Genomic DNA, 25086 nt, shown 5'->3' on the forward strand with positions numbered 1-25086 from the left:
ACACATTACCAGTTAAAGTACCACACACTCATCAGATATTCTACCGCAAAACAGTAGAGCTCAGTATTGTTATGTTCCGATTTGTGTAACCCAGTGTAACTACATGCCAAGGGATATAACATCTTAGTTCCCAAGATTGGTGCTGCATTGGCGATGTAAGTTTTAAATTAAACACCAATTTAAAACAAATTTAAATTGGTATTTCCCCTTTAAATAATTGAAATAATTAAATAAAAAAAATAATGATCGTCATGGTCATCAGGTAATTAATCAGTAATTCGTTAAATGCCAAAGTACATATAGTGAATGAAATATAAATCAGAACTTATAGATTTCTATTGATACCTCTTGTTACTATGTTATAGATAACATTTTTCAATGATAATTAATGCACACAGATATATGTGAAAAACTAGTTATCACACGCGGCTTTAGGTCAGGTATTAGGCATAAAAAGTAGCCTATGTCCTTCCTTGGGGGTTAAGCTTGCTTCGTGTTTGGGTGTGAAAATACAAACAGACAGACATAGTTACTTTTGCTTTTATAATATAAGAAAGATTATGTATAGTTAATTATAAAATAAGATAAAGAAATGAGATGTGGGAGCCTCATTTTAAAAGGTTTGTTTGAGATTTATTTGATCGGGAATTAGTTATTTTAAATGTATATCAATGTACAAAGATTTTTTCGTATAATCATTTTAAATAAACAGAGATGAGTACTGACCGTAGGCAACGCGGATGCATTTGTATTAAGACCGACAATCCACATTCGTAAAGATATAACGAGCAGATTTTCATATATTTTATTCATCATTTTGATTTAATATAATCATCTACTATGATTTACAAGTGATAAAAACATGTGAAGAAAATAACCACCGAAACAGAGTTTTGCGGAATGTCGGACGAAAAAATTTTTAACGTGTTATGATGATGCCTATACGCTTATAGATAGATTAAGGTTACGAATATTGATGTACATATGTATGTATGTATGTATATGTATATTGAGCTATTTGCTGTTGAAACACATGGACCTTAGAGTAGTAGTACCAAAACTTGAAATAATAGTATAACATTTCGCCTTATTGCCTTCACTGGTGATAGGAGGGCTGGTTCGTTTTTTGCCCAGAGGATCGGAATTGCGATTCAATGGGGAAATGCTGCTAGCATTCTTCCCACCATTCCACTCGGTCATGATTCATACAGTAACTATTTTTGATTGAAATTTATACTAATATTATATATGTGAAAGTAACTTTGTCTGTCTGTCTGTCTGTCGCTCCTTCACTGCTAAACCAATCAACCGAATTTGATGAAATTTTGTATGAAGCAAACATGAACTCCAAGAAAGGACCAACCCCGACAACGGGCGACAATTAGTTTGTATATACATATTTAAAAATTTAATTATCATAAATCTGAAAGATTAAAATAAATCTAATTGTAAACGATTATTAGTTATGAAAGATAGTATTGTTTTTTTTTTAAATATAATAGTCTCATATAAGATAAATTATTATTATTATTACATTTTAGTGTAAATTCAATGTTCCGTTCACAGTTCGTCGACAGTTTACAAATTGTCTAATTTTAATATAAACTTACGATCCTAACAATTTCACGGTGACGTATAAATAAACTCCGAGTAAACAACATCAATAGTCCGATTTTAAATGAAACATACTTGATTAAACGCCAGCCGATTCTTAATCAAATTTCAACCGACCGACGCTCTTTGATATTGCCTCGATCGTCAACAGCGTTACATCCTTAATCAATCATGTGAAAAATCTAACAGAAAAGGTTTATAGTATCACAAGCCAACCTCGCATAGGTTATTTTTAATGGGTAAAACATATTCAACATACTGGGTTGATATATCGTTTTCATAAAGACGTACATCAAGTCTGTGTGATATTTTTTTTATTATTGCAAATTTAATTTAGTTTTAAAAACACACATATCTCTGTAAAATAAAAATAAATAAAATTTCCTTTGTTGTTTTATGCTATGTTTAATTTTATATTAGAATAAAATGATATTACTTTACAAATTTCTGTGGATAGCGTGCCTAGCGCGGTAGAGAATTTAGTGAAACAATTTTCATAAAATTACAAATTGCAGCAGTGTGCTTGTTACGGTTTGGGAGTTTCGCGTGTACTCACAATGCGGACTTTAATTATGGAAATTATGAGATGGTTGTATTCTCGGAACAGCAGATATCAAGATTTCGTAAGCGTACTTTGTTGAAGGTTGTAAATGTTAGCTTTATTTTGTTGAAATAAAGGCTACTGTTAATTTGGTTGACATAATTGAGCCGTTAATCTGGTTGACAAACTCAAATTCCTTTATTCAACATAGAAGCATTACACTTACTCATTGATTGTCAAATGAAACACTACGACCGGTTCAGAATAGTAAATACCTCAGAAGAACCGGCGATAGAAACTCAGCAGGTCTTTTTTTTTGTCAATTTTATTATTTACACATTAACTAGAATGTTATGTCACGTGTCCCTGTAGTTCTACTGCCCCTTTGATCCTTTAAGCTGAAATACAACAATACTAAGTATTACTGTTTGGCGGTAGAATATTTGATGAATGAGCGGTACCTAACTCGAAGGGCTTGCACGAAGCTCCTACCTGTGAAAAGTAATATTTCAGAATCTCTTCGTGTAAATTAATTATTCAATTTAATAATTTCCTTCGGTACCGATTACAAGTATCGTAATCGCTGTAAACGATGAAATATTAACAAACCCTAATTATGTAGAGTACATATATAATGTTAATTTCATTTTAGAACATAATTATAAATTATGAAAAAAGCTAGCTTTGAATCGCTGATTTCTACCAATAAAACATGACACTATTTTAATACATCACTTGTTTTATTAGGGTCCTGTACCCTAAGGGTAAAACGGGACCTGTAACGTGGACGATATTACTAAGACTCCGTTGTCCGTCCGCCCGTCTGTCCGTCTGTCACCAGACTGTATCTATGAACCGTGATAGTTAGACATTTTTAAATTTGCACAGATAATGTATTTCTGCTCCTGCTATAACAACAAATACTAAAAGACAGGATAAAATAAATATTTAAGGGGCTCCATACAACAGACATGACTTTTTTGACGTTTTTATAGATAACAGTACGGAACCTTTCGTGCGCGAATCAGACTCGCATTAGACGGTTTTATATTACTAGTTCCCGCCCACGGCTTGGCTCGCGTTGAGGGGAGGAGGAAAGTAAAGGTATGGGCTACATTTATTCGAAATAAAAACTAACCTATTTCTATTCCTATAATCTCTATATTAAATTTCGTCCAGATCAGTTTATCCGTTGCGTGATTGAGTAACAAACATCTATCTATCCAAATTCACGCATTTATAATGTTAGTAAGTTATTTGGGTCTTAGTACCCTTTCCTTACTTACGTACCTTTCTCATTATCTCGTTATATACGACAATAGCCCAAAGCGTCAGGACCCATCTGCTATTTTTTACGTCGCTAGATGGTCCATAAACCTTTGGAATATTGACACTTGATTATCCATTATTATTATTGTTATTGTTAGGAATATAATGGAGTTGGGTATAGACTTTTATTATTTCGTCAGACGAGCTACAAACTGATGATCGACTGAAGAAACGACTACTCAAAAAAGTGGATGATCACGATCACCGTGTTATATATTTTCCGATAAATAAATTCGAAAATTAATAATAGTCCTCCTTTCTCTCCTGTTTGTAAGCATTTTTTCTTATTTGGTAGCTTTGGTAGAAATAGGTTTGGTAGGTTTTATATATGCGAACTTTATGGTATCAATAAAATAAAAAATGGAAATGAGAGTAAAAGTAAAATATCAAACATTTTATTTTTCACGAATGATTATGGTTAAATTTCGACTTCGATTAAATGTAAAAAAAATATTTTTATAAAATAGATAAAAAATACAATGATGTAAAAAGCAAAGAGTATACAATAACTAATAGAAAACATTTTCAATTTTAGTTTTGAAATAAATTGGTGATCTATAATTCTGCCTAATTTAAATTCTAAATTCAAAAATCATCGTTACGTAATTTTTATATGGTAGCTTCCAGCAAACATCTGCATCGGATACTCGGTCTTTGATCCTGCATTTGAATATGTAAATTCGTAGGAGTTAGAGCTGTCTAACTAAACGCCGCGTTCCTGATTTTGAAATGTTGTTTTAAAGCGAGCTCCCATCTAGTTACTTGGTTATTTGAATTACATTTCATAATACTATTCATAATCTGTTCTAGTTTCTTATACGAGATCACGACGTATCTTCGTGTCTCAGTCGTGAACTTTAACTTAGCAATTGATTTGGCCGAGAGAAACTTCAGAGTTCCTTGCCGCTTGAATCTACATCCCGAACCGGTGGTAGCTTTACGTTTGAAACAATTATGTAGAATTTTGATTCAAAAGTGCTCGTAAAAGCCTACTCGAATGAAGTTTATTTTGATTTTGTTGTCTCATCATTCTATAGAACATTATTCTCTTTCATTCCGTGGTTGTTCCGAATTGTTACCTAATTCGACTGGACTAATAAGTTCACCGAAGACCTATATTTAAAAAATATATATCTATGCCGCATTTGAAGGAGTTTAAGAGGAAGAAATTGGAGGGGTAAATATGAATATCAGTATATTGCCATTTATGCTAGGATTGGGGACGATAATAGCCAAAAGTGTCAGGATCTATCTCAGGTTTTTTACATCGCTAGATAGCCCGTAAACCTTCGTACTATTGACACTTGATTATCCCTTATTATTATTGTTATTTTTAGGAATATAATAGAGTTGGATATACATTTTTTTATTGTTTAATTTGTATCTCCATAGACATTTTCTTCCCTTGTGTATCTTATCTTTAATTTGTATTTTAGTATCAAAATTAATCTTCGATGATTATCTATATATTTTTAACGATATTTCGTATTTATATGCAATATAAGTATGTCTGTTTGCTAAGAAGTCATAGATTCCAGAGGAAATCTTCATTATTTCGAAATGTGATTTCGAAGGGCGTTATTTGTCTTGGGATTTCGGATTCCTCGGCCGGTCTGGATGGTATTCGGCCATAGGTTAACACTCATACACTTGAAAAAAACATGTAACCTTAAATTTGTTTTATGTACTTTATTTTATTTATATATCGATTTGTTATTAATACGGACATTGTAAGGCGTCCTTTATATTTTATAACCGAAAGCGTAGGCGCAACCACGTGGCGTTTTGCAGAGTCTGGGTGGGTTTAAGTTTACTTAGACACGGGGTTTTATCCGTTGCACTTATTCAACCAACCCTAACAACTCATCCGTTGTAACGGACGGCGATCTGTAAGTAGGGCGCTATGCCCTATGAACTGCTGTCACCATACCCCAAAAGGGGGGATAAGAGAAGAATCAAATCACCATCAGTTCACTTGTTTAGTGAACGTTCGCCGCGACACTATCTGCCAAGGAACTACTTAGTTTTTAGAGATTCATTGATTATTTAGCTAATTTACTTAAATTAAACCAATGAACAACTTAGCTTGTTTCTAATATATACAAGAAATACATATTCACTTGGTGGTAGGACTATTCTACCGCTATTTTTGTTTTCCAGTTTGTAGGGAGAAAGAGCCAGTGTAACTACAAGCACAAGGGACATAACACCTTAGCTCCCAAGGTTGGTGGCGCATTGGTGTAATGAAAGGAATTGTTATTACTTACAGCGCTAAAGTGCGGCGACCACTTACCGCAATCAAGCGGAACAAAACATAAGAATTAGTATAAAAGGAATACAGTAGGAAAAACGTCCTAACAACTAGGTGAATTATATATGACTGTAGGAACATATTTCTTGGTCGAAAGTCGTTAGCAGCATAGTATATTGTGATTTTTATTATTTGTTGCTATCTCATTATGGATACCCACGCCCACACTGTGTCGTCCGAAGACTTTAATAAAGGCTTTGATAAATTTTTGATCGAATATCCGACATACATATTCTAATAAAAATAATTCAATCAAATACATAAAAGTTCAAAGAGTAAGATTATTTTTAGTAATAAAACGTTGTAATTTATTTTTAAGACAACGGCTTTAACGCTTTTTCAATATTAAATTAAGTCATGATAAAAAACTGTATAAAATATTGTTTTAGTATGTACACCGCTTTTCATGGGTACGCCACTCCGAGGTCCCGGGTTCGATTCGGTCCCGGCCTAGTCGATGTAGAAAAAGTTCATTAGTTGTCTATGTTGTCTTGGGTCTGGGTGTATGTGGAACCGTCGTTACTTCTGATTTTCCATAACACAAGAGCTTTAGCTACTTACATTGGGATCAGAGTAATGTATGTGATGTTGTCTAATATTTATTTATTTATTTATAAATATTTAGCCTCAGTTCTCATACAATATAAATGCAGTTTTACATAATGTTTAACTAACACTGCGTGCGATACACAAGCGATCAGTTTAATATCTGTTATGTCGAAAATTTTGATATCAATTATTTAATCAACAAAAGGAATTTTAGTAATTTCTAATCAACCTATTCTCGTATATCTATATATATACATGTATCTATAGGAAACACACAAGTTTTAGTAGAATTAGTCACAGGCTATTCTGAATCTTTTAAGGTGTTATAGTTGGTTCTAACTCAAATAAAACCCAGAACACGATCGTGAAATGACTGAAAGTGAATTGTGATATGTAATATTTATATCGATTTTCACATTACACGAGTGTGATACGTGAGTTCTTACAGAATAAATCAGCTGTAAAGATAGCTATTTTCTTTGTAATCATAAATATACAGCCTAGACTATATTTTTATAATAATAAAAACGTTACGATAATTATTATAAAGCCCAGTGGTCATAACGGTAAAGGTGCACTTACCGATGATTGCGGGTTCAAACCCAGGCAAGCACTACTGAATTTTTGTTTATAATTCATCGCGTGCTCGGCGGTGAAGGAAAACGTCGTAAGGAAACCTGCATGTGTCTAATTTCGACGAAATTCTGCCACATGAGTATCCACCAACCCGCATTGGAGCAGCTTGGTGGAATGTGTTCCAAACTTTCTCCTCAAAGGGAGACGAGGTCTTAGCGCAGCAATGTACAGGTTGTTAATTTATGTTAATGTATGTATATCTACTTTAACAAGATATTAGCTGTTGATAGGGCTTTGGGCGAGTGCGACTGAGTAAATACCACCCAGTTATTATTAGTATTGTTATGTTCCGGTTTGAAGAGATTGGGCTAGTATTACTCCAGGCACAGAGAGCATCTTCGCTCCCACGGATGGTCATGCATTGACTATGTACGGAACAGTTAATATTTCTTACAGGTGGCTCACTTGCTTACGCTTACCTTTATTGCCACGATACGTTAAATCTCGCATAATGTTACCTCATAATACCCTTGTTAAATACATTTTAATTATATAACAAGTAATACAAAAACGTTCTTTGTTGAATATTTTATCGGAATCATTTTGTTTGTTCTTGCTAACACCCAGTTGTAAAAGAGCATACATTACCTTATGAAAGACTGACTTTATGTAATACAGGTTGTAAGATCTATAGGATTTTTCACAAGTCTTACTCGGTTACGTCATACGGGGGCACCCACAATATGGTATATATTGTTACCATCGAAACTAAATGTTTACTGTCGGAAAGATGAGCGAGATAATATCATAAATTCAAAGATTTGTGATGCATTAAAGACGAAAAGAATATATTCCTTGCAACACCGAAACACCAATGAATAACACGTAGGGGCTTAAATCCACTTAGCTTACAGTTTTCAAACCGGAAAATTAACGACAAAATTAAAAAAAATCATCATAATTTTCTCAAGAAGCGCTATTGTTTGGAAATCATTAATCTGAACCCGATCAAAAGTTGTAAGCAGATTGTGTCGCTGTGGTCTTACATCATTAATAAAGCCGCGTTATAATTGAGTTACCTCTGCCGTTTCGTAATGATTCGAAAATTACCCGATAAAGCTCGTCTCGAGTTGGAAGTTTTAAAAGTTTCCATTTTGTGAACTCAACAGTTTTATTAGATTTCGTGTAATATTTACCAGCCCTTCCGGGTTGGAATGCCGTTGTTTTTTTAAATAAATACTAAGCGTAATATTAATTATTTTTTTACTGACAATCAATAAGAATCAAAATAAGATCAATTATATATTAATCATTATGAATGTTTATTTATATATTTTCACGTTTATCTCATTATATCATAATTAAACTCGAATTGTTTCATTTCTTAATTTTTTTTGAAGATTTGAGATCCAATCATCATGATTTTTTTATCATCGTAATATTCATCTTTTGCAAGACATGCCTACCTACCTGTAGGTACTTGTATGGCTTGTTGGACAAATTATCATATCAAAATAGATAAGCGTAATAGAGTAAACTACAAACATCTCCTCAAGGGAAGAAGAGGCTTTATGCATTGATATATTTACAGGCTGTTACAGGTTTTTATTAATTTTTTCTTTCTTTTGAGATAAAGGAGGAAAATATTCATTTGGTGCCATAATTCCATGTGATTTATAAAACATTTTTTTTTTTCTTTTATTAGTATGTTTTTTTTTACTACTATAACAGTTTGTAAATGTCCAAATGCTAGGCTCCTCTACCTTTGAGGTTTGGAGATAATTCCACCACGCTACTCCAATGCGGGTTGATGGATACGCACTCACCTTCACGATATTTTCCTTCACCACCGATAACGTGAAGAGTTATTAAAAAAATTAAGCACATTAAAAATTAGTATTGCTTTACTGTGTTTGTATCCGCTATCATCGGTTAAGATGCATTTATTCTATCTTTTAATAGACGAAGGAGTATTTAATAAAGTTACACTTTGTTATCTAAAAATTATTAAAACTAAAATAATAATAACAATATTAAACAATAAACAAGTAATACCGAAAAGTAAATGTCTGTGTTATTTAAATTAGTATTCAAGATGCTTACTTTGTGTTTACCTATATTTCAAATAAGGAACTCTTTCAAAGAAATCACTGAATGAAATTATTATTTTTGACAATTCCGGTTTCATTTACGTTATTTATCAAAGAATCCATGACAAGTTCCGTAGCGTAACTAAATCAAAAACACAATTATATATTTTGTGGTACGGCCTTGCCTGGCCTTGCCTTGTCTGAGTGGGTACAATTCATCAGTCTTTTATTCTACTGCTAAACAACACTACTAAGTCTTGTTGTTTTCCAATTTGAGGGTAAGTGTACCAGTATAATTACGTACACAAGTGACATACCTTCTTAGTTCTAGGGTTGGTGGCGCATTAGTGATGTAAGGAATGATTAATATTTTATATACTGCCAATGTGTTCGGACGGTGGAGATGACTTCACAGGTGGCCCATTATCCGAGTCGTTAACATAATTAGAAATTAAAAAAATTAAATATTCATTATAATATTGTGAACAATTACAGTTTATTTAGTATATAAGATTTCTCTGACTCTATACTGTAATAGGTGCACTTATGAAGATTAACGTCGAAATTTTTCATCCTACAGACTTTTACTCAACAAGTGACAACTAGGCAAGCATTTTTTTTATAACTATAAGTTATAATCCTAAGTGTCTTTTGTCTTGCTACATTAAATAAAAAAAGTAAAAAATATACGCTGAAGTAATCAATATTTGTCTTTTTACAGTATTAATATAGTTAGAGGTGTTCCAATTTTAAAACCTCTTTGGAATTAAACTTTTTCTATCGCTACCGCAATAGTGTTAATGTGTCTTAAATGCAAGTTTGGTGACATTCGTAATTTAAAAAAAGGTTTTAATGGTCTGGCCATACAAGTTTAGTTTACTCGACAAAAACAACTTAATGGTTAGTGTGTATGTTGATTTTAGTTTATCGCCTCTGATTTTCCTCTTCGAATTTTGATTATTAGCAAACATGATCGCATAATTATGTCGTACCGACGGAGATATTATTTGTGCAAACATTTGCTTGGTGTTCACGTTTTGGGAATAATGGTAGTCGATTTGTTGTGCTACAATTTGTTTCATAATCTTAATGTTTCGGTATTATTATCTCATATAACGACTAGATTAGGAAAAGATTTAAAGCTGTCTTTGTTTAACGTGAAACTTTTTCAGGAAGACATAAAAAAATATATTAATTTAAATTATTTGTTGATCTCAAGTCATGTATCCAATGTCAACGTGTAACTCGGCGCTAACCCAGTACGTATGTACTTTAATTTTTTACATTATCACTTTCTGTGTATTATTTTTATTAATTTTAAAAAGCACTTGTAATGTATGTAGCAATAAAGTTTATTAATATTATTATTTAATTTATATACGCTTCGAATCGCGTAGTTGATTGACTAAAGCCTAAAGCATAAAGCCTTTATTCAATAATTGAAATGACATATAATAAAAACAAAAAAAAAAAAATTTTACTATATTCACGAAACTTTTAAATTATGATTATTAGTAGTTTCAGGATGGACACGGCTATAAGGAAAGAAAGACGTGAGCGTACTGTGAAATGCTTGAACATTAGCCTCGATTACGGACGGCGAGATTGCTTGCCACGATACAGATTCTACTATAATATTTATTTTATATATACTTAATTGAACGACAAAACTAAATGGTAAAATAGCTTTAGCTTCTCTGTCAGTCAGACACAAAACGTCTTTATAACAAAGATTTAATGTTTCACGGCTACTTACAAACAGGCGTGAAAATTTACGTAAATCAAAAATAATAAAGCAAATTTATTTCTTTATTTTAAATATCCAAACAGTAACTGTGAATTATATACATTTCCATAAATAAAAAAAAAAAACACAGTAACATCACGACTTATTGTCTCCGCTGGTAACAGAGTTCGTTCATTTTTCGTCTGGATAAAATCGGAATTCCACGCTGTCATGATCTGCACACGAGATATTTTCAATCATGATTTGTATATACACATTTAAGTTTTCATTGTAAATAGTTTTCAACTGTCAACCGTTATGATTCGAATGAGTCGAGTTAATTTGATGTTTTCGCAATGATTATTCAATCGAGTTATTTTATTGATGATTATTTCAAAGTTGAATTATATGTAGAGCATAATATTGGTATTTAAATGAGAGGAATGTTGACAGATCTGTCCTAAATGGATAACAAACGTTGCGGGTTAAATCTAGTATATATCTACTTAATGAAAGGAAAATGTATACATAATCGAACATAGCTTTGCAGGTATAATCGAAAAGACAATCACTTTTCCACCAGTCAAATGTCGAGTAAGCGAATAAGGCCTCACTTAGGACGAATTTCCATCGCAAGCGTTGCTATTTAATACTTCGCACTATTCTAAGCGAGTAACCCTCGCCTCCGACACGGTGTTACGTGTACATATAATTATTAGAACCGAAACTATTTAATTTACATCATTGTTAATAAAATAATTGTTGTAATTAATTGTTTAATATTTTTGTTAAACTTTAATTAAGATTATTTTAAGCGGCATTATTTATAATTGGTATAAATTTAGAATTTACGTTCACATATTTTAAAAATATTAATCGGTCACGAGAAATATCACATTACTGCAAGGGATTGAAAAATATATTGATGATATATTGATTGACGGCGGATTATTTTCAAGCTTGAATTTATACTACAATTAACACTCGCATGTCAATGTCACAGAGCAGAGTCAATACAGAGAACTATTTAAAGGCGCCAAAATCAAATTATGATTTTAACAATATGTTAATTATTGAATGAATTTAATAATGGTATGTGTATAACCGATAGTACCGAAAAACGCTTAGAACAAAAGAATGTGTGGTACTTATAGTAAGTCTTATGGCTAATTAAATAATTCATCAGAAAAGCAAATCAAAAGGGAAACTGAAATAAAAACCGGGTAGGTGCAGTATGTCTGACATACAAATGCGTATAGACCAATATTAATATAATATCCTTTTATCTAATATATTTTCTTTACTTTCTTTAGCATATACGCTCTTCTGAATGAATTCATAAACAAATAGTTGAATTTAAGGAGTTATAAAAAATCATTATTATATGTTTTTTTAATGATATAGGTAGGCGGATGGGCAAATGGGTCATCTGATTGTAAGTGGTCACCACCACCCATAGACATTAGTGTTGTAAGAAAAAACCATATCTACAACGCCAATGTGCCATCAACCTTGGAGGCTAAGATGTCCTTCGTGACTGTAGTTACACTAGATCATCCGCCCTTCAAATCGGATCGCAACAATATTAAGTATTGCTGCTCGGCGGTATGATGAGAGGGTGGTACCTACCCAGATATATCCCGCTGAGTTTCTTTCGCCGGTTCTTCTCAGGTCCGAGGTGCTAAATTCCGAACCGTTGGTAGATTTTTGACAATCAATAAGCAAGTGTAAACACTTCTATATTGAATAAAGATTTTTGACTTTGACTTTGACTTTGACGGGCTTGCGCAAAATCCTACCACCAAGTAAACAAGTGAACATATTTTTTAAGTTTATCTTCGTAGTGAAAATTAAAGTAATTAGTAAATAAATAATTAAATATCATAAACAATGTCACATATTACATTTTGATAATTAACAAAAGCGTGGTTCAATAGCGTGTGGCGTATTATTGCCCATTTTCTGTGCCGGGATAATAAACAAAAGAACAATTAAATCAAAAATTAAATGTAGATACACCGGATCACTTAATTTGAAAACAACAAAACAACAGTACTGAGTATTGATGGTTGGCGGTAGAATAACTTGATGGTACCTTTCCAACACGCAACTACTCAAACTATATTATAAACAAATTAAATAAAAATTACACTTGGTTATATATATTAAACCGCGAGAGTCATTAACTCATTGGCTATTGTTCTTAGAAATAGAAATATTTTGAAGTTCTGTGTTCTGCACTTCATAAATTACTTGTCAGTTTAAACACAACGAACCGAGCCGAATTTCAACGAACTACAACACGAACTGAAATATCTTATCTGAACCACTTTATAAAATTCTAACAACACACTAGACGCTCGTTTTTCGTTAAAAATGTAGCTCGCTCCGAAATTTTTGTAGAACATTGCATTTCAACCACAATTTTTCTCTCGAATTGGATTTTTGATCTATTATAAAGTATTACGTATATCGTGAGATATATAGCGCTATATTTCTATACTTATCCATAGGTTGACTGGCTTTACAAATGAAATCCACAGAAACGAATCAGCAATCACAAAAACTCTTTCATTTGGCCTTTCGATATCGGAATGAGGTTTCCCTTTGAAAATTCAAAGATCGAGAAGGAGTCTTATTTCTTTACAATAATTGAATTGTGATTTTTATCTAAAAGGATATACATGTATACAGAGTATCTTATTATTAGTTATAAATAACATGAATCGAGACTAAGATATATATTGAATGTGGGTCGAAGCAGTCTATTTCCATAATGTTTGATAAAAAACGTATGAAATATGATCTATTTTACGAAAAACGATTCTAAAGCTATTCCGGTTACAATTATTTTATTCCGTTAACATTACGTTTTATAAAAGACATTTGAAAAACACTATAAGCGCATATATACAGTTTTTTTTATGTTCTATCGTAACTTCTACGTTCTAATAAATATTAAATAAATTGTTTGAAAATTATATTTTATAAATTGTCAAGTGAATTATGTATAGAACCAGAAAAGTTCTTTAGTATATTTTTATGATATAGGTTGCCGGACGAGCAAATGGGTCACTTGAAGGTAAGTTGTCACCACCGCCCAAATACAATGGCGTTGTAAGAAATATTAACCATTACTTATATCGTTCATACGCTACCAATCTTGGGAACAAAGATGTTATGTCCCTTGCGCCTATAGTTAGTTGTTTGGTGAAAGAATATCCGATGAGTGGGTGGTACCTACCCAGACGGATTTGCACAATGCCCTACCACCAAGTAAAGAACTAAATTTATTTGTAAAATGAAAATTCGCAATTAGTTTATTATCAAATGAGACCCAATACTATAGTTGTAGTAGGTTAGACATACTTACTTCATAGGGCAATTGAATTTGACCGCAAAGAAACGCACAGACATAAAATGCCTTTACGGAAATGTAACATATTAAACTCCATAACTCTAGACTGTTACTGAAAACTAACTCAAAGAGTAACTTTATATATATTATTTATTTAATAAAATTTTAATTTACACTACCCGGAGTTCAGTCCAACCATTATCAACAAAGCCGTTTGGCGGAAACCTCGTAACTTCGAAATTTAAAATTAGACTGAACCCACAAAAATCTCTTATGAATTATTAAAATTAAATTCATTTTATTTGAAATTGAATGTTGAAAAATAGTTAATAAGGATCAAATGGCACCAGTATTTAAGTTTTGGTGTAAATTATACTTGGCGGTAGTACTTTTTGCAAGCCCGTCTGGGTAGGTACCATGCACTTATCAAATATTCTACCGCCAAACAGCAGTACTCAGTATTGCCATATGAGTCAGTGTAACTCCAGCCAGCCAACCAGTGTTCTGGTTTCAAGAGTGATTGATTCGATGTAACTACAGGCACAAGGGACATAACATATTAGTTCCCAAGGTTGGTGGTGCATTGGCGACGTGAGGAATGGTTAATATTTCTTACAACGCCATTATCCATGCGGTGGTGACCACTTCCCATTAGTTCATCCGCCTATCTTTATCATAAAAAATAAATAGATCATAAAATGGCTGTATCGGTATTATATATAATTCTAGGAAATTATGAGATTATGAACATCATTTACGTTTTGTGATTGAAACAGTTGCACCAGAAACTTATCACTAAGCACTTAAAATTAACAACTTATATAGTCAACACACAAATTGATTTTATTTGAGACCTCTTTAAAAATGTAAACAATATTAACTTTTAAAAAATACACCAAACTAAATAATATACATAAAATTTAACTTAAAACGAAACAAAGATAAATACTACGACAATAAATAAAATAGAAAATTAGAAAATCAAACAAACATAGATATATATTTTCTTTATAGAGAGAACGTTAATTAAACTGTTTGTCAATGTAAAGTCTTTACAGTTGCCTTATGTGAATGGTTTCTATGATAATTATACCTCTTTGTTTCAGCCACATCCCTTGTGACGTACGCCGGTGAGCGCTACGACTTTATATTGGAAGCAAATAATGAAATAGACAACTATTGGATTCGCTTTAGAGGACTCATGGACTGTGATGAAAGGTACTTTTATTTGCTTAGCAATATGATAGTCGAGATGGCGCTGGTTAGAATACGATTTTTGTCATTGTGTCGTTTAGAGCTTTTGTTCCAAGACATCATTAAGGATAGTGACAAAGTTTTATGTTTTTCTGTAATTAAGTTTCGACGCGTTTTTGAAGTGATTACTTCTTATTGGAGGGTAAACCGCTTCGTTACGTAACGCGTTACGTCGCCAGTCTGCCTGGCGCTTCTTTCTCTTACGCATGTTCAACTTAGATTCGTTTAAGTTATCACTTCTGTCGGGCGTCCCGAGTAGCATACGTATTTTTTTTTTACTAAGTTTTATTACACGAAAGAGTGAAATCCTTTGCAATTTAAAAACAGTTTTTGACGTTATAGATTAGTTAATAATCTTGTTACTGTAATGATAATGTAAAATCTAAGATAAATTTATTGATCATGGTCAGACCAAATTACATTTTGATTGGTTTTTATTCAATATTTCTCTCAAAACGATATTAATGTAAAAAGTCGTAAGTACTTATTGTGTGACAATCACAATAGTAGGCTCAGTAAAATGGTTTGCTCCTCCTTTTAACTGATTAAATTACTGTTCGTACTGTTTTGCAACAGGTCCCGAAATAATATCAGAAATACTTTAGCAAGCTCTCTCTTGAATATCTTCTGCGACAACATTTTCCAATGTTTCTTGAGAAATTTTTAAGTTTTCATTTTATATTTTAGTTTCCTTTTAGTCTCAGGGTTTTTAGTTTTTTATATATTCCTTCCATAATTTATATTGTTTATAAATTTTGTATATTATATTAAGACTTTTTCATTCTTTAGATTTACAAAAGCGAAGCAAGTTGCTGTTTTGCACTACGAAGGCGCCATGGAGTCTGAACCGACTGGTGACCCTACGTGGGAAGAGTTACACAATGAAGGACTTGTAAGTAGAGAAAATACATAAACAACCTTATTTACGGACAAAATTGTAGATTTTTTAGCTCTGTTTTATGTTATTCCTTACATAGCCAATGCGCCACCAACACCGGGAACTAAGACGTTATGTCCTTTGTGCCTGTAGTTACATTGGCTCACTCACCCTTCAAACTGGAACATAACAGTACTAAGCATTGCTGTTTATCGGTAGATTATCTTCTGAGTTCCACCCACTCATCCGATATTCTACCGATAAACATACATTCCTAGCCAGTCTTGCCAAAAGCCCTAGCACCAAGTAAATATGCTCTCGCAATTTTTTTGAATTTGCATTTATGTTTATTCTTTTTCCTTCGCTATTCTATATAACTATGAGAAGGTTCTAGATTACTGCATTACATAACGCGGCTTCACTGACGCGAGTTATATTGATGCTGTTGTGTGTCTGATATACCTAAATGTTACCTGGTAGATAATGTTTTAAGGCTTTTAATTCGCCTCTTGTACCAATCAAAATCATTTAAATTGATAAAGTTTTTGACATATAAATAAATAAAGAACAATTACAATTTTATTACAAAACTTACTACATATAATCAATATATCTTGTGATATTTAAAGAGAGGATAGCAAAATATTTCATAGCTTTCGTTAAGTTACTAAAACTACTACTACTGCTTGTGAAGTTAGTTCACAGCATTCTATCGAAAGGAAACAATCGTCTCCTAAGTATTTCTCTTTAATATTTCATTAAATTTTACATTAACAGCCTGTAAATTTTCCTCTGCTGGGCTAAGGCCTCCTCTCCCTTTGAGGAAAAGGTTTAGAGCATATTCCACCACGCTGCTCCAATGCGGATTGGTGGATACACATGTGGCAGAATTTCGTTGATATTAGACACATGCAAGTTTCCTCACGATGTTTTCCTTCACAACACGAGATGAATTATTAACACAAATAAAGCACATGAAAATTCAGTGGTGCTTGCCCGGGTTTGAAACCCGTAATCATCGGGTAAGATGCACGCGTTCTAACCACTGGGTCATCTCGGTTCATTCATTTTTTTTATAAATAAAGACCACTGTGATTGGCTAGTTAGCTTTTATTAAAGTAACTGTAATGCTTTAATATTGAATAAAGAAATGTGACTCTTATACTATGCTAGATTTTTAATATCAAAGGGTGTTCTCAATAGCTTATAAATAACAAATAAGCCTCCTAATTAACTATTAGAACAGTTATTAAAAATATACACTTTAAAATGTATATTTTTATATCTTAAATAATAATTTATAAGATGAAATTTTAAAATAAAAAGGCTATTCAAGTAGGCCATTACAATAATTATTATATTCATTTTGATGATGAAGTCCTGACTGATTTCGGCCTCGGCAAATCTAAAGGGAAACCCGATATGATAAGAAAAATTTCAGCCGCAAGACCAACAAATGTACATATTTTTCAAATCACAGACAATGCACCTGCAATCCTCCTGGTTTTGCAGATGTCCATAGTGGTAGTCACTTTCCATCAGGTGAGCTTCATGCTCGTATGCCACCTGTAACATAAAAAAACACAGGAGTGTTCACATTTCCAACTTCCATACCCCGGTCTGTTACTGAGAATTTTATTCGACGAAAAAAATACACCAAATTTTTTTTCAGCCAGATCTGGGGTTTTATTAGTCATTAAACAAACGAAGCATTCGAAAGTTAGTTGTAGTAGTTATCTTGTAAAATCATTTTACGAGGTAAGTAAAGCTAAAACAAACATCTTATTACTAACTTCTATACCAATTAAAACATTATTGAAATACGATTTTTCAAAAGATCTTTTCAATGTGCATTTAGGTATAGTTTTTAAAACAAAGACACGTTTGTACGTGTACAATGTACCGTGGTTGCAATGACACAATTACGTCAATACATTTAAACTTCATTGTTCTGAGATTTTCTATGCAAACGTCTCGTGGAGTCTGAATTCAAGCCTTTATTAAGAATTATAAACCCTTGCTATTATTAATAAAAATAATTAATGTATTAATTTTCAATTAATGAATTTTATGTAGTTGTAGAATCTGTATTCAAATATATAATTAGAATGTTAGTTTCAAACAGCATACTGTTATAATTTCTTGAAACTAATCCGATGGTAGAGATTGGCGTACCGCCAGACTATGTGTTTAAGGATAGGATACAGAAATACCGGCAGCGGAAATATACGAGCGATATTCTTTACAATTTTTAATGTTATTTTAAATATTAAACGATCATTACTTTAAATACCAATATAATCATTATATAAATTATATAAATAACATTAAAAAGTTAACAAATATTCGCTGAATACAGAATATCTGTATTGTAACAAATATCAGAGAATATTTGTTCTATAATCTTTCATAAATAATTTCGCATAAGAATTTTTCTTAAAGAATTATAGGATAAATTAAAAAAAAAATAACTTCTTTTTTTAAAAAAAAATACTTCGCTAACTAGAATATATTATTAGATTGATAAAATTATTAGTTATTGTTCAACATTAGTAACGAAAAGTAACGTTAAAATTATATAAAAATACAGCGTGATTTTTATTCGCTGTTTCCTCTGAATGTAAAATGCCTTAAGCCATTATTTGGTTGAAGAGATAATTGCAATGTAGCTTGAAAATCCATTCACGAGGACTATGAAAGGAAATGAAAACAGCGTAATCACAAATTTGCAAAACAAAAACGCTATTTTTGCCAACGTTCAGTGGTTTTGTTTCGCTATTAACATTGTCATTAGGGCGTGATGTAAGAGAATTTTAAAAATTAATTTGGGAACGATTTGAGCTCAGTTTATCCGTATTATCTAGAAGTAATGTCATTATGTATTATATATATTATACTCATCATCAACCTCCTGCCCTTATCCCACTTTTATTTGGGGTCGGCGCAGCATGTCTTCTTCTTCAATACTTCTCTGTCTGACGTCATCTCACAAATAGCATTCTTTCCAGACATATTGTCTTTCACACAATCCATTCATTTCTTTGGTCGGCCCCTACCTCTATATCCATCAACATCCATGCTCAAGACCTTCCCCACAACATTATACATAATAAAAAAAATCTCAATAACAGACAGGAGTCTGGACGTTTGAAGTGTTTATAATTCCGTGCCTCGGAAACTACGTAAAACCATTGGTCCTGAGTCGAATTTTTTAGATCGTGTCGGATTTGCCTTCCCATCGGGTAAGAAAGTGAGGAAATAGTTTATACTGTATAGTGTTACTATATGACCTGCGTAATTGGCTGGTCACCTTTGAGATAGGCTACCTTCGCCGTAATCGGCCAGGACGACATTATCATCATCATTATACTAAAATAATTGTAACAGTCGCCGATGTACGCGAGTTGGTAATAAGTGCTGATTTAGTTTTGTGAATTTTATATTCGGAGCAAAAATATAAAAATCAAACCATGGAAGAACATCTCTGTGAAAAACACAGAAATAATGAATGTTCGTAGAATGAGAAAAGAAAAGAAAGATGCTTATATTCTCTAAAGTATTCGTTATTTGTAAAAAAGACTGCATCGAAATTTTTAAATTTTTTTGTATAGGTATGTACGATTTTATAAAGTTCGCTCAATGTTCTATAAAAAGCTGTATAATTTGAAACAAAGTATGAATAACATTAATTCCATTTAATTAAACATTTTTCGTAATAGCAGTGATTAACATTAAGGGCTTAATTATAAATAAAAAGAAATCTACAGCGTGAAAAGATGACAAGAATGCCTAAAATCAATAAATATCCATTTTAAATATTTTCCGTAAATAAAGTTTACTGTTTGCACTTCTCAAAAACGAGTAGTACTTTCGAATATATTTCAAAAAAACTGATATACGTCATCTATACTAATACTATAAATTTGAAAGTAACTCCGTTTGTCTGTCTGTTGCACATTCACGGACAAACCACTGAACCGAAGCAAGCTTGGCCCATAAGGAAGGTTTTCTAAAAACTAACACCTGGCGACAAACCAACAAACAGCCAACTAGTTAATAAAAACCAAGAGCTTAATACATACTTCTGTTTAGTAGTATTTTCACAATTTTAATTAAAAAATATCGTTGAAGTATTTTTTACTATTGTACACAATATCAACATTTTGGAGATATTATATTTATATGTTTTGTATCTGTTGTTCTTTATATCTACGTGAAATAAAAAAGTTACATTTTATAACCTGGTCTAGACAAGTTACGACCACTATAAATTTGACTCACTGTAGAGCAAAGATGAGTTTGCGTTCGTATTGGTTTTCTTAGACTTAATTACCCGCTGTGTATAATTGCTAATTCATTTTTTCAATCACATAAAAGTACTGAAGTAAAATTTAATTGAAACCAAAAAATATTTAATCTTGATTTTATGTATAATATATTGCAATTAATCTACTCATTGAATTTTATTATAATTCAATTTATAATTTGTAATTATTTGATAATATTAATATTATTCTTTATTAAATAATAACGAATACAATTGTGATATTAGCTCTACATATACAATTAAAAAAAATAATTAAAAAAAAAATTCAACGATTTTTTTTTTTACTTTTCGTTGGGCTGATGCGCAATGGGCCACCTGATAATAAGTACATCGCCCATAGACATTGACGCTGTAAGACATAGCGACCATTCCTTAAATCACACCAATGCCACTAATCTGGGAGTTAAGATATTATGTCCATTGTGCAACACTGGCTCACTCACCCTTCAAACCGGAACACAACAATACTAAGTATTACAGTTTGGCGGTATAATATATTTTGTATGGGAGGTACCTGCCCAGACTAGTGTCTATAGATATATAAATGATATAAGACAAAGTAAGTAAGTTAAGTATTTCTGAATAATATAAAACAGACAGCAATTGAATCTCAAAGATTTTCTTTTATTACATAGACAAGAATCTAATAAAACTTTAAAATATAAAACTTATTTATTGCTACGTTATTCGGAACCGCCATTTTATCGGTGACATAAATATGTCGTAAATTGAAATAGACTTAAATTATCATAAATATTTACAAATGTTCAACTTTGATTTGGTATAAATAGCGTATCATAAAGTTGGAATGTTAATTCTCGTAGACCAAGTCTTATATAAACCAAAAAATATATAAATAATGATTTATTGATTTTTATATACATGTTATATTATATATTACTAGCATATTCGTAAAACTTTACGTATAGCATAAAAACCCCCATTTTACCCTTTCGAGTTCAGTCACACGAATTAAAAAAGTGGTAAACTATCTCAATACCAAATTTCATCTAAATCGGTTCTAAGCGGTTTAAGTGTCAAGAGGTAGCAGACAGAGTCCCTTGCGTACTTATACTAAAAGTATAGATATTATTAGTAATGATAAATCTGGTCAAACGATGTAAAATAACGCCAATTTTTTTTTTTATAATATATAATTTGATCACGTATAAGTACCTATTTAGTATTTTTGTGTTCTGAATTTCTTCAGTCTCTGCGCTAGTCTAACTACAGGCAAATAATATCTTAGATACGAAGGTTAATAGCGCATTGATGATGTAAGGTACGGTTAAAGTACATGCAGCACCTTCGGCTTCTATCAAAAAATAGCAATGATTTGTTTTGATGTGTTCGATCTGAAACTGATTTCGCTTTATAACGAGAACTGGAGACACGACATACAAAATAGATCCTGTGAGAAATGCCTTTATCTTTAGAATGAGACAGCTATAACATCAGATCTAGAATAAGAATTATCTGTCTTCCTTTATAGGAAAAATATTATTTAATAATGTATACTAAGAAAAGAAAGTTCCAAAGCAATTTTATCTTCCGAAACAGGAAGCTTAGATTCGCTGCATACGTGGTTAGAAAAGTTAGAGAAGTAGCTTATATCATTGATAATTCTAGATTAGTATATTTTCATAGTTATTTCTGCTATTTTAGGGTAACGCTATAAGTGATACATAAAAAAATATCGGTCTATTTTATGAAATATGTATTGATTCATTGGCAACGTCAGAATTTTTAGTCAGTCCTTACATCTTCAATGCATCACAAATCTTTGGAACAAAGTTATTAAATCGCTTGTGCCTGTAGTAATACTGGCAGTGAGCCAGTGATCTTTCAAACTTTAACACAAAGCAAAGTATTGCTACTTGGCGGAATACATGGTGAGTGGGTGGTACAAAGTCCGACCTACAAGTTAAGTAGGAATACTCAAGGTACATCATAATATACGTACAGCATTGTATATCCAAAATAAAATAAAAGTTTGTAAGTGCCTACTTAAGTAAAATAGATAAAATCAAACAATCAAACTTATTTTAAATGATATATTAATTTTCAGCAATTAAACGCATTGAATAAAGGCGAAGAAGAAGACGAGACAATTAGCGTCGCTGAAATGAAGTCACTCCAGGGATACGACGACAGTTTGAAAGAAATAGCTGACTATCAGTTTTACGTGGCTTACGATTTCTACGCAAAGAACAATTCACATTTCCATCGGTCTCCCTATTACGGGTATTACCAAGGTTAGTAGGTTTTTCATAATTATCATTTATTACCGAGAAGTATATACCCTGACCGAAAGTATCAAAGATTTAATCATTTGTCAAGATGTCTCGTTTCAGTTAATTAGTTTTCTCTTTGTAAAAATATTTTATTGCCTTAAAAGACTTCAATATAGTGTGAGTTTGTAACTCACATAAAATATGAAATGTTGTTCGTTTTTAAGGTCAATTAGTATGAGACATTTGAGAAACAACCCTAATTATGACGAATTTTAACGTCAAAAATTCAAAAATAGTTTTTAAATGTTTTAACTTTGTTACAGTTCCGCATGCAGACAACCGTCTTTACACGCCACAATTAAACCACATCAGTATGAAAATGCCTTCAAGTCCTCTTCTCATAGCTCGTCCCTCGGCAGATAACTTTTGTAACGCATCCAGTATAGACGAATCCTGCAAAGATGGCTACTGCGAATGTTCTCATGTATTATCTGTAAGAAAGAATTCTGTAGTTGAAGTTATTATAGTCGATGAAGGCGTAACATTTGACGCAAACCATCCGTTCCATCTACATGGTCATAATTTCAGAGTAGTTGGTATGAGACGATTAGCTAACGATACAACAATAGATCAAGTCAAAGCATTCGACGAAGCAGGTCTACTTAAAAGAAATCTTAAAAATGCTCCGCTCAAAGATACAGTTACCGTACCCGATGGCGGTTACACAGTTATAAGATTCAAAGCGGATAATCCAGGTTACTGGTTGTTCCATTGTCATATAGAATTTCACGTAGAAATTGGTATGGCTTTAGTGTTTAAGGTTGGTGAAGATAGGGATATGCCTCCAGTTCCACGCGATTTTCCCACCTGTGGTAATTATATGCCAGATAATATGATAGAACATGAAACGACACCTAAACCAAATCCCAGTGAAGGCCAGTTTATATCAATTAGTCATTGGTGGCCTGTAGTCTATGTTAATAACACAACATCTTCAGCAGTTGTAATAGAATCACCTGCTTTCTTTGTTCTATGGCTTGTTTGTTTGATTAATTTTGTAATTGGAACGTAATGTAATGTAGGTAACGCTTAATTTAATTTCAATGAATTAATAAGTATTGAAAATCTTTTAGTTTGCTATAAATAATTTTATAACGAGATTTTTTTTATTTTTAAATGATTGAAGATTTTTAATACCAAGTATTCAAATACGAATTTGTACTTATCATTTAATGTGTTTTATTAATTTATTTTTAAGATTTAACGGATATTTATTATTTCACTCAGTTTTTTTTTAATTTATTTATTGGACAGTACTTATATTTGTCTATTTATTTTATTCATCGTCAAATTAAATTCGATAATGTTTAACTAAAATAGTAATAATATTGTTACCATTGCTTAAACATTTTACTTGATTTCTTAAAGTTATTTATTGACGTAGAGATTATTACGTAGTTTTATAGTAATGTGATTATAATATGTAGGTTTATTCATTGTAACCTTGCCAAAACTTAGAGCACTTTTCGAAAGTGTTCTTTTTGTATTACTATAAATATGTTTGACGTCGCTGGTGATATGTGATATTACTTAGTTAAGTTAGTTCTAAGATTTGTACTAAACCTATTGTAAAAGTGAATTAGTAAATAGTATCATGCAAAATATAAAATTTGAAGATACAAATGTATATTTATTTAAAATAACCTTAGAATTCCGAGCAGGAGAAGAAAAAACATCAATAGAAATCTAAACTCATTTTTATATGGTTTGGATCTGTTCAAGCCCATTTGGGTAGGTACTACCCACTAATCATGTCTTATACCGCCAATCAGTAATATAGAAAATGATTTGGAAAATTGGTGGTGATTTCGCAATGTGACGGAATGGTTAATATTTCTTAAGGTACCGATGTCTAGTAACGGTCCATAAGTACATAAAATAGTAATTTTATTAGATTAAATCAAATATTGAACAACTTATTAAATGTAAGCCTTCAATTATAGTCAATTATTATTAATATTATAAATTATAATTATATTAAATCTTTATACCGATCAAGGAATATAGTGTTGATTTTAGGGAAGCGTATAGGCGTTAAAATGCCTATAATACAGATATAGAAGATGTAAATAAATAAATGCGTACAGATGATGAGTACTGCAGAACCTTTTATACTAGGATGAATAAAATTTTAGAAGTCATTCTTCCGTTTTTCCACTTGTATTTATTAATTATATCTGTATTCCTTTTAATATAAAATATAATGTTACTAATAATTGGAGGCTATACGACTCTTTCTA

General features: G+C 31.8%; 1 protein-coding gene across 2 annotated transcripts in view; it reads left to right on the forward strand.

The window, feature by feature from the left end:
• Positions 1–24456, forward strand: part of LOC125072693 (laccase-4-like) — a 116225-nt gene extending 91769 nt beyond the window's left edge. For both annotated transcript variants that reach the window (XM_047683360.1, XM_047683361.1), the window contains exons 8-11: positions 15201–15312; positions 16138–16240; positions 22621–22807; positions 23110–24456. In XM_047683360.1, coding sequence (XP_047539316.1) covers positions 15201–15312; positions 16138–16240; positions 22621–22807; positions 23110–23858 — 1151 coding nt within the window. In that variant the 3' untranslated portion in view covers positions 23859–24456. The remainder of the gene's footprint in view (positions 1–15200; positions 15313–16137; positions 16241–22620; positions 22808–23109) is intronic.
• Positions 24457–25086: the final 630 nt, after the last annotated feature.

This window comes from Vanessa atalanta, chromosome 22 (assembly GCF_905147765.1).
Source record: "Vanessa atalanta chromosome 22, ilVanAtal1.2, whole genome shotgun sequence".
In the NCBI taxonomy this organism is placed as follows: domain Eukaryota; kingdom Metazoa; phylum Arthropoda; class Insecta; order Lepidoptera; family Nymphalidae; genus Vanessa; species Vanessa atalanta.